The 17,055-nt window shown below is 44.2% G+C and overlaps 1 protein-coding gene across 2 annotated transcripts in view; it reads right to left on the bottom strand.

Annotated features, from left to right (window-relative positions):
• Nucleotides 1–1,819: 1,819 nt before the first annotated feature.
• CUNH10orf90 (chromosome unknown C10orf90 homolog) overlaps nucleotides 1,820–17,055 on the bottom strand; it is a 77,627-nt gene continuing 62,391 nt past the window's right edge. For both annotated transcript variants that reach the window (XM_061478563.1, XM_061478564.1), the window contains exons 7-9: nucleotides 4,683–4,746; nucleotides 3,269–3,368; nucleotides 1,820–2,725 (exon numbers count right to left, since the gene is read on the bottom strand). In XM_061478563.1, coding sequence (XP_061334547.1) covers nucleotides 2,687–2,725; nucleotides 3,269–3,368; nucleotides 4,683–4,746 — 203 coding nt within the window. In that variant the 3' untranslated portion in view covers nucleotides 1,820–2,686. The remainder of the gene's footprint in view (nucleotides 2,726–3,268; nucleotides 3,369–4,682; nucleotides 4,747–17,055) is intronic.

The raw sequence follows: 17,055 nt of genomic DNA, 5'->3' as shown, positions 1-17,055 counted from the left end.
GAATAGTGCATAGACTTTAAGCCCTTGAGAAGCTCAAGTACCTCATGAGCCAGTGAAGGTGAGGATGCAGCAGACCGGTGTGGTACCCTGTCTCCACAGATGGCCAGCAGAAGAAAGAGGAAACTGGATCAGTTGAGAAGTGTCTTGCCCTGGTCAGCATGACAATGCGGGTGCCAAGGGACAGAAATCTGGCTGAACCATGTCACACCAAGCCTATGCCATTCATTTCTGTTTCTCATGTGGTTCGTATTATCAGGAGGACCTAGGTGCTGTGATTTCTAGGGATGATCAGCTTCTCTCTTTGATATTCCCAGCCAGACAGTGAGAAGAACATCAAACATGCATATACGTATAAAATTCTATGGATATGTGGGAAGGATATTTTATGACAGATTAAGCTATCTCCCTTCAGTTCCTGAGCATCCTGCAGGACAAGTGTCCAATTTCAACATAAAATACTCTTTCACTTCTCATGAGGAATACTCTGGTTCTTCCACTCTGCCAGAGAAGAAGTGGGAAAAGAAGGAAAAGCTTTGGGGCTCTCTTCTCCTGGTGGCACTAGGGGCCAGTCCCACATGAGGAGACATCCCTGACAATGGGCATGGTGCTATGTGCCCCACAGATACTGAATATCAAATACCTTGTCTCAATTCCAAAACCTCTCGCTCTAGGGTAAGATTACAAGCAGGCTTAAATATACACAGTAAAGCAGGCTGAAATGTGTATAGTATTTCTGTATGGATGTGTGCAGGAAATAATGCTCCTTAAGGGTACAAACTTGATGAACCAAAGCTGCATTTCTCTGAAGTTGAGAAACTAGAGACTAAGAAACCAAAGGGAAGAAATGCTAAGCTCCTACTGAAATCAAAGGGGATTTTGGCACTGACTTCTGTAGGAAATGTCTCTAGTTGTAGTGAGCTATAACCAGACCAAAGCTTGAAAGATAATCCTTCAGATTCAGTCTAGGATACCATGTGTGGGTGCATTTATGGCTATAATTTATCACTCTGGTGGAGATCCAGCAGTCCACCAGAGAAAGGCCCTCCTTGTTTAAGGCAGGCCACATGTTTTTCCTGGAGAGCAGCAAGGGGGATCAGTGAACCCACAGGAGAGCAGCTCTACCAAGCAGCTGAGCTGCAAAGCTTGGTGGATGCTCCTACTTGCGGTCCCTTGTACAAGTTCTACTTGGAGCCGTTGTCTTCCAGACTTGACTTCAGTTTCCAGTACAGAACTTGCTTAAAAAGACTTCTTTCTGGGGAAGAACCATGCCAATTTCTTCCTCACAGCGAGCATCACCTTACCTTAGATGTCCTTTTGAAATGTATTGAACCAATTGATGAGGTTTTAAAGGCATCTATCTGGAACGCAATGTATTTGTTCAATACATCTTCTCTGTGAGCTAAAATTAACATCATTAGTCCTACTTTACCAACTAGGAAGCTGAAACACAAAGAGACAAGGTAATGTAACCGAGGCAGTCAGAACACAAGATATAACTAAGTTCCCCATGTCCAGCACAGGCCACACAGCTGGAGGCTATCGCTGTGGTCAAAGCCCAGCTCACAAACATCCTTCTTTCAAAAACCTTGACCTTACATCTCGAGCTAGATTAGAAAAATAAAGCATAGATCTCCGAGGCCAAATTCCAGCCTCATTCAAACACGCTCAGTTGAGTGTTTGTGCAACAGAGGTTAACACTTGCTATGTTTTTTATGGGCAATATTTTTTACCATAGGATTTGCGGCATGCAAAGGCCTCTCAAGCAGTTTCAATAATTGTGTTATATTTAACAGTACCAAATAAAAACATAGCAGTTGGATCAATATTATATTCATGTTTTATTCCATAAATAAACTCCATTGGTTTGTAAGCTGGTTGTTTTTGCTTCCAAAATGTACAAATAAAGATTTAAATATTTTTGGAGGAAACATTACAGATGGTTTTAGTTCTGCAGTTTTGATGCAAACATACTTCTTGGCACCACTTCTTAATATGCCATTTCTATAAATACTTAGTGATCATAGAAGTGGAGTAAAATATATATTACAATGAAAAACACAAAACCCTGTTATAATCAAGTTTTAAAGTATTGCTCTTTAACAGGTAAACTTGCTATGTAGATTCACTACAGAAACAGGAATAGAGTTCTCCAGAGAGCTAAAATATTGGTCCCTTTTGGTATGTTAAGTATTAATGTGAAACTGCTGCTTCTATGATTATGAGAGAATGCTATTTCAGCTTGTTTCTAAACATAACAAATAATGCTTTTCATTTTTCTTTACTTCAAGGGTTTAACTCACAGGATATCAATTAATAGAATACTTCAGTGAAATAAGTTGTCCAGATCTTATAAACCCATGTCTATGGCTACAGAGATACATCCTTTTTAAAAGATTAAGATAAATAACACCACTGTCATTCAGTATTTGCATTTAAAATGATTTAAATTATTTCCTCTGGGCAAACCAACCAAAAGGTGATGCTCTGAAACAGCTGTGCCCTTTTTAGACTGGTTTTGATTACCTGAAAGTTGCCTTAAAATTTCAATTGAAATATAAATGTCCTTTCTTCATATAAAGATCCAAAGATAAGAACGACACCTCCAGGTAATTGAGATAAGAGTGACTTTTATGGCAGTCAAAGGCATTCAAGATCCAATTAGGATGATGGGCAAGAGAATCCTTTGTCACTCCGTGTTTCTTTGAAGGAGCTGGTCCAGTAATTGCTAGGGAAAAACAATGCAAAACAACCTTAAGATCTTGTTAGAATACATGAAGTGGATGCAACTGATGCTGTAAGTGAGACGGTTTTAATATTCTCAGACTTCAAATCTGCTGCCTACATTGCTTAAAACTAATGAATAAACCCCCAAACACTGAAAGGTTTTTCCTTGTTGGACAGGAAAGGCGTCATTAGATGAGCAGAGAACTGAAACAAGAGAAAACTGATACTTGTGTGCAACATGGAGCAGGATTACCTGGGAATGCCTCAGAGCTGCTCTGGGATTACCTGTGCTTATGCAGCTTTCTACCACAACTAATTACTCATTTCTAAAAAACCCCAAAGTTTTGGATGCTTATTCCAACAAGGTTCAGCTGTTAATTCCAGTTTAAAGAAGCACCTAAACCCAAGGGCAAGGTTTAAAAACACAAAGCTTTCAGGGCGTGCACATGGTTAGCACAGGATCGCCAGGAAGGTGCTGCCTCTACGGACCCCACTCCCAGGTAAAGAAGGGGTTACAAAACTTGGCATTCCAGTAAATCCTCACCTTTTTAAAGTTCTCAACACGCAGTTTGTTACTCTGGATGATGATCCGTTTCTGTTTTTCTTCTTGTTTCTTTTTCACTTCAGGTAAATTGTCATAAATCCTGCAATGAATTTAGAAAGTTAACTCCACATGTCAGCCCTGGGACTCGCAAATCATTTGTTCTTCCTATGGGAAACGTTTGCATTCATTGCACTACTTCTCATTAATGGGCATCTCCAAGTACTTGAATGAGATTTATAAAATGCTTTTAATTGTAAATTATTAGCAATAATGTTTTTATATAAAAGCTGACTTGTTGAAAACCGCTTCTGGACTAAAAATGAAAGAGATGGGATCAGGTTATCTCAATGCAACAGCAACATTCTGCACCAGCTTCTAATGAGCTCAGTGGAATTGGTTTCAATTTATAGCAGCATAATTCAAACCAGAATGTGGCCTGTACGCTTTTTATTTTTCTTTTTTTTTTTGTATTTAGGTCACAAAATCAATGCCAAACAATTATTTTGACTTATTTTTCTAAAATATAAGAAAACCATCATTATATGACTGTAGACTGTTAAAATTTTTTGCTGTCATTAGGAACTCTTTTCATCAAGGAAAACATAATCTGTCCATCCTATAAACAGCATAAGTTGCCCTCAAGAAGGTGACTTCTGGTCTGATATTTTCCATTGAAGTCAATGATAAAATTCCAAGGAGTCTGAAAAGAAAGTTGGGCTTGTTCTCTGCATGCATAAAAAGCCTGTTTAGTTCTGATTTTAACTCATGATATTTTGTAATAGTGAGTTCTTGAAGCAGCCCGTGTTGGCTAGAGATTGCATTTTGGAGGAGAGAAATGGGACAGATCTTGAGCACTTCTAAAACCAGGATGAGTTCTGCATGGAAGCCATTTGCAGCTTTCCTTGCTGTAAATGATGGCATGAAATACAATGCAGTTAAACCAGTCAACACACTCCTAATAGTCTGCTGGAATTCCCATTCTCTGCGACATAATCATGGTAAATAAAAACCCTACCAAAGTGACTGTACTGCTTATATTTTTGAATGTCCAACATGAGATGGAACTGGATGATCTCTAAGATCTCTTCCAACCCAAACCATTCTATGGTTCTATGATTCTAAGAGGGGGTTGGAACTAGATGATCTTAAGGTCCTTTCCAACCCTATTCTATGATTCTATGACTTAGTTTTCATGCCATCAACCCCACACTATCCAAAACTGCTAGAAAAGGGCAGGGATGTCCCAGATCTGTCAAATTGATACGGTTGAAGAAAACCATGGGAATTGCACAAAAGCACAGCAAGCAATGTGACAGACCAACCCTCCAGGGTGTGAATATGACATGGAAATACTCCGCCTTAGGGGTGAGATGGCAGTGATCAGCAGTGAACTCAAGACCGAAGTGATTTGTACCTTTTAGATCTCATATGCATCTCCTTCTCTGGAATGAATCTTTCCTTTGGTTTGAAGAGGTTATCTAGAGGGAAAATAAAGTTGACATCGAAGAAATCTGTGTTTAGTGAAGTTTTATATGTCACACTTTATGTAGTCATGATATTATGCTGTCTCTGGTTAAACTTTTGATGCCTTAAGGCTGGATATCCAAATCTCTGCAGGTCAATGGGAACATATTTAACAACTTCATCTGGAGCTGGATTGGTTCCTGAAGCTGCTCTCCAGAAAGGGAATGATGGATAAAACCAGCAGCAACCACTCCTATAGCAGGCTTGTGATTGTCACATACAGCTGTGTGAGCCCTTTATTCAGAATAAGAGCCAGCAATGATTTCTGCTCTATCAAATAATCTACTTTGCCCACGTTCTCGTGTGCACAGTGGCCATATCCTCAGCTAGTGGTTGCACTTGATGATCTTAAAGGTCTTTTCCAACCTATTTGTTTCTATGATTGTTGGGAACCTGGCCTGGTGTGATTATTTCTGATTCAATTTACACCTGTTTTGCAGGGCTGTGAATTATTAGGGTGAGCTTTACGAGGAGGAAAATTATATTGCTCTTTCCTGATCAAATGCAAAGATATCTGAGATAATTCCAATCAGTATTTCCCTGGATACAGGAAAATAATTACTGATTTTAGAAGTCGGTGAGTGTCAGAAACAGGCAATTTCAACACCTTCCTTGCAAAAATGGTTTCTGAATGGGGAGGGATGGTGTTTGCACAAGGTGGGAAGCCAGTAAATACGTAATCAGAACTGGTTCTTGATGAAGGAGATTCTGTTTAACCACATTTATCAGGGAGAGGAGGGGGGATTGCTGCCTGCACATCTTCGTTATTTAGATGTGCACCAGGATGATGAAAGAAAATTCAGAAGTACAGAAGAACTGGTTTTACACACTGGTTTCTGAACACAAGGATGAACAAGAGCATTCTCTACACCCAGCCACATCCATGTGGTTTCTCCAGGGTATGAGCTCAGGGGTATAATGCCTTCTACAGTCACAAGAATCTGAATATTAAAGGTATTTGCCACTATCTTTGCAGGACATATGATAAATATACATGCAAATTTTAAGCACTTCCATTTTCCAAGACATAATATATATCACAGCAGGCACCGCATCGGCGTCTTGCTGCCATCTCACTCAAGAGGCAAAATACAATAATCAAAGCAGAGAAGTAAATACAGAGAATAATTCATTCCAGAACTGCCCCTGAGCAAGACCCAGTGACTGCTACCCAAAAAAGGCTCCTTCCCCACTAGGTTTCCTTCCCTGCTGTTGAACACACAAAATGTTTCAGGGATCTTTAGGGGAGATGTTTCAGCAACCAAACAGCCCCGAGCAGCTTACAGGGCTACACCCAGAGGCAAAGTCATACTCAGATTACTGCATTTCTCAGGAAAACACTACGTGTCCTTTAAGATCACTGTTGTGTCTCGATGTAGAAATAAAAGGGAGCTTTGCAGCAGTTCCTAATCTGAACACAAACTGAGAAGGGGTGGAAGCTTCCTCTGCCTGAGGACTAACTATCCCCCACTCAGCAGTTGCCTACTCTTAATCGTGCTTATTAAATCTTCAGTCCACATAAGCGACATGCCCAATTTGCTAGGAAAACATAATTTGTCTTTTATTTGTTAGTGGGTTTATGTTCATTTTCATGTTGATTAACTTAAAAGCAATAAACTCTTGGATGTTATTGCCTAGACAAGCCTGAAACTTAAGGAAGCAGATTGCCCATGACCCAGCTGGTCCTGGTGAAGGATTAGGGTCCAGGCCCATTGATTTGCTGAGACCAGTGTGGATCCCAGTGCAGTTCAGAGGAGCCTCAGCATAGCCCCTTGCTGCTTGAGGTTGAAAACCTCATTCTGATAGCTCAAGACTGCAGGATGCATCCCTTCCCTCAAGGCATGTACCCCTAACCTGGAGAACGGTATGGGATAAGTCTGAAATCATACAGAGCCATCCCTATGGGTTCTCTGCAGTGCCAAAACAAAAGCAGGAGGCACTTCGTGCTGCACAGCAAATCCAGGCATTTTTTTTTTTGCCTATGTGGTCCTCAGTACGAGATCCCTCATAGAACAACCAGTTCTATGTGTTCCCCTGTACTTGGGCACAGAAGAGAGGCTGAGGGCATTGGAAATAACACCCCAGAAGAAGCTGCACCACCTCCACCAAGCCATCACACAGTAAGTCAAGGCAAATCTCTCCTGAGATGCAATATTACCCAACAGCTCGACTAGCCAGTGCAGAGCCTGACTTTCATATGATTTCCTGTACACTGGGAGTGACATCTGCTCTCAGTGCATAGGAACATTATGAATTCTTATTCAGGGAGTTTTCAGGCATAGGATTTCTGGTACAAAATGAATTGTTTTATGGATTCCCCCTTGTTTTTTTTTCCTAAATAGAAGCTGTTAATGACACATTAACACTTCCAGACCTCTGTGTGTAGACACCAGAACATGTGAGGGATGAAAAAAACCAGCCAGGGATCTGCAGGCCAGTGACCTATCTTGTAAACAGCATGACAAGCTCATCTCTGTGCTGGGAGGCACTGCAGAACCCGAAAGCTCTATTGGTGAATCACAGAATAGAATCATAGAATAGTTAGGGTTGGAAAGGACCTTAAGATCATCCAGTTCCAGCCCCCCTGCCATGGGTAGGGACACCTCACACTAAACCGTGGCACCCAAGGCTCTGTCCAACCTGGCCTTGAACACTGCCAGGGATGGAGCATTCACAACTTTCTTGGGCAACCCATTCCAGTGCCTCATGACCCTTACAGTAAAGAATTTCCTCCTTATACCCAATCTAAAATTGGTGCTTGAGCATAAGGCTCTAACTCCAGAATAATCCTCTCCTGATGGCACAGAAATGGTCTTGAAGGGCATCAAACCCTGGTGATTCTGCCTGGAACAACGTGTGTGGCTGTGCAGGTGGCTTTGAAGGGAAGGATTAGAAAGAAACTCTGAGGAAAATCCTCCAAGAAAAACAGAACTCTACCTTGGTTCCAAAAGTACCCTTTGTGAAACAGCATGGAGTCAAAAGGTTAACACTTGTGGCTAAACATCCACATAGTATGGCTTAGCTCACTCTCAGGTAGCGATGTATGAGAAAAAAAATCATAAGCCAGCATCAAGCAGAAGTAAGGTTAATCCTCAATGGGTTTTAGGATTAGAATTCAAAAACATAATATATATATATTATATATTGGTTAATGTAATATATATATATTTTGTAAGGAAGAAGTTCTTTACTGTGAGGGTGGTGAGGCACTGGAATGGGTTGCCCAGGGAGGTTGTGAATGCTTCTTCCCTGGCGGTGTTCAAAGCCAGGTTGGATGAAGCCTTGGGTGAGATGGTTTAGTGTGAGGTGTCCCTGCCCATGGCAGGGGGGTTGGAACTGAATGATCTTAAGGTCTTTCCAACCTTAACTGTTCTGTGATTCTATGAAATGTACTGAAAAATACATAAAATCTGGTATAAACGAGAAAAAAAATCGTACGTGCATTTAAATAATATTCAATATTAGGAAGTGTATTCATTATTACAATATTCAATATTAGAAGAGTATACCTCAAAGTGGAAGAGCAGCACATGTTCGAAACCATAATAACCTGCCAAACGCATCACAAAGACCTGAATTAACATTCTTCCCTACCAAGCAAGGATCAAAGTGGGCTATAAGGCGGACAATTCCCCAGGTTGATAGTACTCCAAATTGCATTTTATCAAAGTTCCTTATCAAGTTTCATAGCTTTCTACTACTTTTGGAGAAAACTAGTCCAACGGCTAGAAAAGATGGGGTTTCAAAGCAGACATTCAGCATTTCCAGTGATGCCCTGCAGTTAAAAGAGGTACTGACAGATAGGCAGGAAACACTTCACTGGTGTTTTATTCAAACCTTGTGAAACTACTGGGATTCTGGTGTCTACACCAACAGTGTATCCAAAACACCTCCATAGCGGGTGAAAGAAGCTATTTCAGCAACTTGCAAATGAAGGTAAATGGGTCATCATGGTAATATATGTTAACTAATGCTAAACTGCACCTCAGACAGGATGAGTAACTTTCCTGCTCGGGAAGTTAGTAAATGTTTAGACAGAGAACAGATAAAATGATTGTGTTGGAACCATCCCCTGACTTCCTATTTACCAATAAATCACTGAAACACTTAAAAAAAGAGGGGCAAAATTTATCAAAGGCTGACCTCTCTGTCTGTCAGAATATGCATAACGTGTTCTCCTAAGATAAATGCAAATTATAAGTGTTAGGAGCTAAAATGTGCCTTTGAGGATGTGTCGCCAGTCCCTGAAAAGCAAAGCACTCATAGAGGCAGTTCCTTATTAAACTGCTTTTTTACTGAACTGAAAAATAATTCACTAAAAACCCATTCACCCAAAGAAATTTTATGATATAAAATATTATTTTAAATACTGCTTTTTAAAACCAACGGTCCCTTCAAAAATAAATTAGACTTGAAGCTAAGATAAATGTCAAGGTGGCATTCAGCTTAGCATCCCCATAACACTGGACTGGGAGTTCAGCCGGGGAATATAAAGTAGCGCCTATGAGCAGGGGTGCTGCACAAACCTTTGCACATTGTATGTCCATGATTTCATGCAATGAATTACTTCAGCTGCAGTCAAAAGATGAGGTTTTGGTATTATGAGAAGTGTAATAATCCATTAGTTAAAAGTCTGATGCTGAAGATTTGAACTTCCTGCTCATCTCAGAGAAATGCTGAAGCTCAAAAGGGGTCCTTCACCCAAGAGATGGTTTATGGGCTTTCCAGCTGCTCAGGTCTATCCTATTGAGACTTCTGGTCCTCCTTAATATTTCAGCCTTAACAATGGAAAACATCACTTGTATGTCTGAAAAAGCTGTTTTGAAGAATGAAAGAACCCCTCCCTTCCCCCCTTTTTCATACTATTTTCAGGCATCATGCAGGAGATTTCAGTCCACTCTGTCCAAATGATACCTGAACGTTCTTGGATTTCATTCAGCAAAAGAATTGCACCCTCAGCAAGTTTGCCGATGACACCAAGCTGTGTGGTTGGGTTGATACCCTGGAGGGAAGGAATGCCATCTAGAGGGACCTCGACACACTTGTGAGGTGGGCTGATGCCAACCTCATGAAGTTTAACCATGCCAAGTGCAAGGTCCTACACCTGGGTCGGAGCAATCCCAGGCACAGCTACAGGTTGGGCAGAGAAGAGATTCAGAGCAGCCCAAGGAGAAGGACTTGGGGGTGTTGGTTGATGAGAAAATGAACATGAGGCAGCTGCAGTGTGCGCTCACAGCCCAGAAAGCAACCGTATCCTGGGCTGCATCAAAAGGAGCGTGACCAGCAGGTCGAAGGAGGTGATCCTGCCCCTCTGCTCTGCTCTTGTGAGACCTCACCTGGAGCATTGTGTGCAGTTCTGGTGTCCTCAACATGAAAAGGACATGGAACTGTTGGAACAAGTCCAGAGGAGGCCACAAGGATGATCAGGGGCTGGAGCACCTCCTGTATGAAGACAGGCTGAGGAAGTTGGGGCTGTTCAGCCTGGAGAAGAGAAGGCTGCATGGAGACCTCATAGCAGCCTTCCAGTATCTGAAGGGGGCCTATAGGGATGCTGGGGAGGGACTCTTCATTAGGGACTGTAGTGACAGGACAAGGGGTAACGGGTTAAAACTTAAACAGGGGAAGTTTAGATTGGATCTAAGGAGGAAATTCTTTCCTGTGAGGGTGGTGAGGCACTGGAATGGGTTGCCCAGGGAAGTTGTGAATGCTCCATGCCTGGCAGTGTTCAAGGCCAGGTTGGACAGAGCCTTGGGTGCAATGGTTTAGTGTGAGGTGTCCCTGCCCATGGGGGACAGGATGGATCTGGATGGAGCTGGAACTGGATGATCTTAAGGTCCTTTCCAACCCTAACTATTCTATGATTCTATGATTCTAATTAATTTGCATCTTACCTGGCCTTTCTAAGTCATTTTTGTTTGATTAGAGCATGTAGTTTTGAAAAGCATAAAATACTTGCAGAAAATAGCAATTATGAAAGAAGGTATGACAGATCTTGTAAATTTATGAAGTCTTAATTCAATCCTTGGTAAAATTTGCCCCAGCTCCTTAATCCTAACTTCTTATGCTACAATTTCTAATCATAGCTGAAATCATAGATGAAAAGACATTTTACTCCTGGATTAAAATGTCCATCACCAGAAATTCAGTTTCCTATTTGGCTACTGTAAGACTCCAATGAAATTCTCCCCCAGCAAACTGACTGAACTTTGTGAGTCACCCATGACAGGGCACATAATTTCAATGCTGCCATCATCATGCAGAAAGCTCTTCAGATTTGAAGATTCTCCGATTTATTGCCACCTTCCTTGCACAGGGGCTGGCTATCTCCCCCCTTCATGAGGATGAGGGCACAGAGGGGACATGATGCCACCCCATTCACTCCATCACCTCTTCCCCTGTCGTCACAGTAAGTCTGAGCATCAGGCTCCCAAGGGACCTTGTCACCCAGTGCCAATGACCTGCAATGATGCACTGCTGTGCTGACTCATCGCCACTGCTCTAATAAACGTGATGAAGAATACTATCTCAAAAATAGGTCATTCCTCTTCCTAATTCAGTTACCTTGCTGCAGCTTAGTCTTCATTCAGAGCTGTCAGCCTTGACCAAGAAACCTGGTGCCAACAGGGTCGGGGGCACTACTGCTAACTGTGAGTGATGGAGAAAAGGAACCTGAGAAATGGCACAACTGAAATCACACGTGATTAGAGATGTGCTGGCGGCTGCAGACATCTCCTCAGCCACCAACGACATCTGAAGACCACAAGGGATGCACATTAACAACTGCAGGATTTGCTGGCTGTGCACTTACTCTAAATCCTGCGATTACCATCTCCTCCTCTCTCCACAGCCCAAACAAAAACCTCCCTGGCTTAAAGCTTCTTAAGAAACCAACCCCTTGAAAACACCAGCAAACAAACAGCAATCCTCACCCCCCCCAGGCTTTTTGCAGTTACAAGAAAGCTTTTTGAAGAGGTTTAGAATCACTACTGAGGAGGTATAAACCTGACTCCGAAGCAGTACTAAAGATACAGGATTTGGAAACAAATCCAGAGAAAACACAGCAGGCACCATGGCAGGGGTTGAACGCTAACATTCAACTTACATTGCCGTTTCCAATGAACCACCACCCTCGCGAAGGGAAGGAAAATGGAAGGTAAGAAAAAACCATATGTGCCTGAGAAATTTCCTTGAAAGCCCTCAAAGTGCTTGCGTACACTAAGATCACAAGGCTGTTCATTATTGTCCTGGGTTCAGCAGTAGCAGTCATGTTTTTTCCTTTGTGTTAGCTGGTGCAGTGCTGTGTTTTGACTTCTAGTTTTGAGAACAGCGTTGGTGAAGCCGATGTTTTCGGTTGTTGCTAAGTGATGTTTACCCTGACCAAGGACTCTGTGAGGCTCATGCTCTGCCAGGGAGGAGGGGAGGCTGTGAGGAAGCAGAGACGGGGCGCCTGACCCGGGCTGGCCGGGGAGGTATTCCATACCACAGCACGTCATGCCCGGGGTGGGGGGTAACTGGGAGTTACCCGGAAGGACAGGAGCTTCCGGGTGGAACTCGTTTTCTTGGCCGGTGGTATCGTATTCTCTTCCCTTGTTATTTTCCCTTATCATTGTTTTAGCTGATAGTAGCGGTGGTGATTTGTTGCTGGACTGTTCTTGTCTCAACCCGTAGGAGTTGCACTCTCTCGATCCTCCTCCCCGTTCCTCCGGGAGCGGGGAAGGGGAGAGCCCCGGTGCAGGGAGGGGGGGGGAGACGAACACGGACCTTGATTGTTGTCAGCTTGGCACCACTCACTGGGAGTGAGTGAACAAGTTACCTGACTGGGTTTAAACCACGACAGTTCTTTTTGGCGCCCAACGTGGGGCACGAGGGGTTGAGATAAGAACAGATCTGACTGGATTGATAGTCACTCGTCACAATGCTGATTTATTGGCTCTCAAGGTTTTTCCTCTTGATCTCACAGTTTCAGTATACCATATCTTACGTCCATCCGGTATTGGCTGTATTAGTGTTTTTCAAGTGTGGGGCTTGGGCTAAGGTTTTTATCCCATTGTACTTTATGGTAATGACTTGTAATACAATAGAATCATTGATCATGAAACTGATCTGGCTTATGTTCCCAGTGTGGTCACCACCTTTATACTTTGGGAGGTATATGATGGAGGTGCTTAGCAATTACACATCTTTTTTCTCCTTCTCAGGTGCTCAACCTGTGAAGGAGACATCCTTTTACCCTCCTAGTCGTCCCCCCAGACCATTTACATTTGAGAGTTTCGAATTTTTTAAATGGCCTTTTAATGCTCTTGAGACTTGTTTGCTGATGGTGATGGGAATCACCATGCTAACACGCATACAGAGTGTGTTTTGCCCACTACTGATTTCAAGAGTTAAGCAGATTCAGGTTTGGGTCTTGTCTGGGGTCAAACGACGATGTAGGAGGACCGAGAGATTTTCCCAGAGGCTGGACAGCCATGAGTGGCAGGGTGTGTGGGATAGTATGGGCAAGTATCTAGGTCAGTGGGCCCCCCCAGTATTTTGGAATTTCACTACCGAACAACTGCAAAATCCAGAAGAATTAGTAAAACACTTAAATGAGGTGTGTGGTCATTCTGGCCATACCAGAGATGGACAAATCACGGCAACGTGCTGGGGCTTGGCCTATGCTTACAGGGCCTTGTTCAACACTATCCAGCACCTTCAAAAGGAAAAGAATGTCGGCGGATTTGAGGGCAAAGCGACAGTCGCTACTCAAACTTTGGCTGCAATGAACTGCGCAGCTACCCCAGTGGCAAGTACAGCAGCTGCTCAAACTTCAACTGCAACAGACAGCGCGGTTACCCCAGCTCCAAGCACGGTAGCTACACCACCCCCAGCAACAAGTACAGTCGCTACTCAAACCACAGTGATAATCACTGCAGCCAAACCAGAGGACCAATTCGTACCAATATCGGTTGCCCCTGTACGCAAGAGAACAAGCAAAAAGGAGGCAAAAAGGGTGAAGCGAGATGAAGAACCAATGAATTCACCACCCGGCCCAGAATCTGATCAGGAGTCATCCTCACATGACGAAGAAGAAGAAGAAGAGGTAACTTCTCGACCTCGGACCTCAACCGAGCTGCGGAATATGCGAAAAGATTTTACCCGTCAACCAGGGGAGCACATCATCACCTGGTTACTCCGATGCTGGGACAATGGGGCCGATGGTCACGAACTAGAAGGTACAGAAGCCAAGCAGCTGGGATCACTTGCTAGAGAAGGGGGAATTGACAAAGCAATTGCTAGAGAGAAAAAGTCCCTCAGCCTTTGGAGGAGGCTCTTGGCAGCTGTGAAAGAAAGGTTTCCGTACAAGGACGATGTTACGAGTCGTTCGGCCAAGTGGACTACTATAGACAAAGGCATCCAGTCTCTGAGGGAATCGGCCATCGTAGAGATGATCTATCACATCAAGCCGAATAACGGGGATACACCTATAGATCCAGATGAAGTTGAATGTACACGACCCATGTGGCGAAAACTTACACGGAATGCACCGTCATCATATGCCCATTCATTGGCAACAGTGACCTGGAATGACATAGTACCACTAACAGTGGATGAAATGGTTCATAAACTCCGAGAGTTCGAAGACAATCTCACTCCTTCCATCATCTCAGCTGTGAAAAAACTGTCCCAGGACCTCGACAAATTGAGGGACGATGTATCTGATTTATCCAGCTCCTCACGTGTACCAACACGCGTCTCAGCTATTAACAAAAGACGTCCTATTGTTCAAGAGAGGAGATACAGAAGGTATACGCCACGGGGTACCCTATGGTTTTACCTGCTGGATCACGGAGAAGACATGACAAAGTGGGATGGAAAACCTACTTCAGCTTTGGAGGAACGGGTGAGTGAACTGAAGAGGGGAGCAAGGGCCAAGACTGATCGTCCCATGAGAGCTACGGCTTCAGTTTCTGGTGAGCAGTTTCCCAGATGGAGTGGAAGAGCTGATTTTACTCCAGCTCCTGTGATAACGAAGAATAATCCCTTTCAACACGACTTAAGTGTCCAATGCTGTGACGACCATTAGAGGGGCCCTGCCTCCAGCCAGGTGGAGGTAGGGGACAATCGGATTTACTGGACTGTGTGGATCAGATGGCCTGGCACATCAGTCCCACAGAAGTATAAGGCTCTAGTAGATACCGGTGCACAGTGTACCCTGATGCCATCAAGCTGTCAAGGGGTGGAACCCATCTATATTTCTGGAGTAACAGGAGGATCCCAAGAGTTGACTGTGCTGGAGGCTGAAATCAGCCTGACTGGGAGGGAGTGGCAAAAGCACCCTATTGTGACTGGTCCAGAGGCTCCATGCATCCTCGGCATAGACTACCTCAAGAGAGGGTACTTCAAAGACCCAAAAGGGTACCGGTGGGCTTTTGGTATTGCTGCTTTGGAGACTGAGGAAATTGAGCAGCTGTCCACCTTGCCTGGTCTCTCAGAAGATCCCTCTGCTGTGGGGTTGCTGAAAGTTGAAGAACAACAAGTGCCAATTGCGACCACAACAGTGCACCGGCGGCAATATCGCACCAACCGAGACTCCCTGATTCCCATCCATCAGCTGATCCGTAGACTGGAGAGTCAGGGGGTGATCAGCAGGACCCGCTCACCCTTCAATAGCCCCATATGGCCAGTGCGAAAGTCTAATGGAGAATGGAGACTAACAGTAGACTATCGTGGCCTGAATGAAGTCACACCACCATTGAGTGCTGCCGTACCGGACATGCTAGAACTTCAGTATGAACTAGAGTCAAAAGCAGCCAAGTGGTATGCCACGATTGATATTGCCAATGCATTTTTCTCCATTCCTTTGGCAGCAGAGTGCAGGCCACAGTTTGCTTTTACTTGGAGGGGTGTCCAGTTCACTTGGAACCGACTGCCCCAGGGGTGGAAACACAGCCCTACCATTTGCCATGGACTGATCCAGACTGCACTGGAACAGGGGCAAGCTCCAGAACACCTGCAATACATTGATGACATTATTGTGTGGGGCGATACAGCGGAAGAAGTCTTTGAGAAAGGGAGGAAAATAATCCAAATCCTGCTGAAAGCCGGTTTTGCCATAAAACGGAGTAAGGTCAAGGGACCTGCACAGGAGATACAATTTTTGGGAATAAAATGGCAAGATGGACGTAGACAGATCCCCACAGATGTGATCAACAAGATAACAGCAATGTCTCCACCAACTAATAAGAAAGAAACGCAAGCTTTCTTGGGTGCAGTGGGGTTCTGGAGAATGCACATCCCAAATTACAGTTCGATTGTAAGCCCTCTCTATCATGTGACCCGGAAGAAGAATGATTTTAAATGGGGCCCTGAGCAGCAACAAGCCTTTGAGCAAATTAAACGCGAGATAGTTCATGCAGTAGCCCTTGGACCAGTCCGAACCGGACCAGATGTAAAAAATGTGCTGTACACTGCAGCTGGGGAGAACGGTCCTACCTGGAGCCTCTGGCAGAAAGCTCCAGGGGAGACTCGAGGTCGACCCCTCGGCTTTTGGAGTCGGGGATACAAAGGATCTGAGGCCAGCTATACCCCAACTGAGAAAGAGATACTGGCAGCCTATGAAGGGGTTCGAGCTGCTTCGGAAGTGATTGGCACTGAAGCACAGCTCCTCCTGGCACCCCGGCTGCCCGTGCTGGGCTGGATGTTCAAAGGCAGGGTCTCCTCTACACATCATGCAACTGATGCTACATGGAGTAAATGGGCTGCACTAATTACACAACGAACTCGAATAGGAAATCCCAGTCGTCCAGGCATTCTAGAAGTCATCATGGACTGGCCAGAGGGCAAAGATTTCGGAATGTCACCAGAGGAGGAGGTGGTGCGTGCTGAAGAGGCCCCACCATATAATAAACTGTCAGAAAGTGAAAAGCAGTATGCCTTGTTTACTGATGGCTCTTGCCGTATTGTGGGAAAGCATCGGAGATGGAAGGCAGCTGTATGGAGTCCTGGACGACAAGTTGCAGAAACTGCTGAAGGAGAGGGTGAATCGAGTCAATTTGCCGAGGTGAAAGCCATCCAGCTGGCCCTGGACATTGCTGAACGAGAAAAGTGGCCAGTACTTTATCTCTATACTGACTCATGGATGGTGGCAAATGCCCTGTGGGGGTGGTTGAAGCAATGGAAGCAGAGCAACTGGCAACGCAGAGGTAAACCCATCTGGGCTGCTGCACTGTGGAAAGATATTGCTGCCCGGGTGCAGAACCTGGTGGTGAAGGTACGTCATG

Source organism: Pezoporus flaviventris, unplaced genomic scaffold (assembly GCF_033815535.1).
Source record: "Pezoporus flaviventris isolate CSIRO_AGI_PZ_B2104156 unplaced genomic scaffold, CSIRO_AGI_Pfla_v1 ptg000129l, whole genome shotgun sequence".
NCBI lineage: Eukaryota > Metazoa > Chordata > Aves > Psittaciformes > Psittacidae > Pezoporus > Pezoporus flaviventris.
Note: the sequence above shows the minus strand (reverse complement) of the source record. Positions and strands in the feature narration are given on the sequence as shown.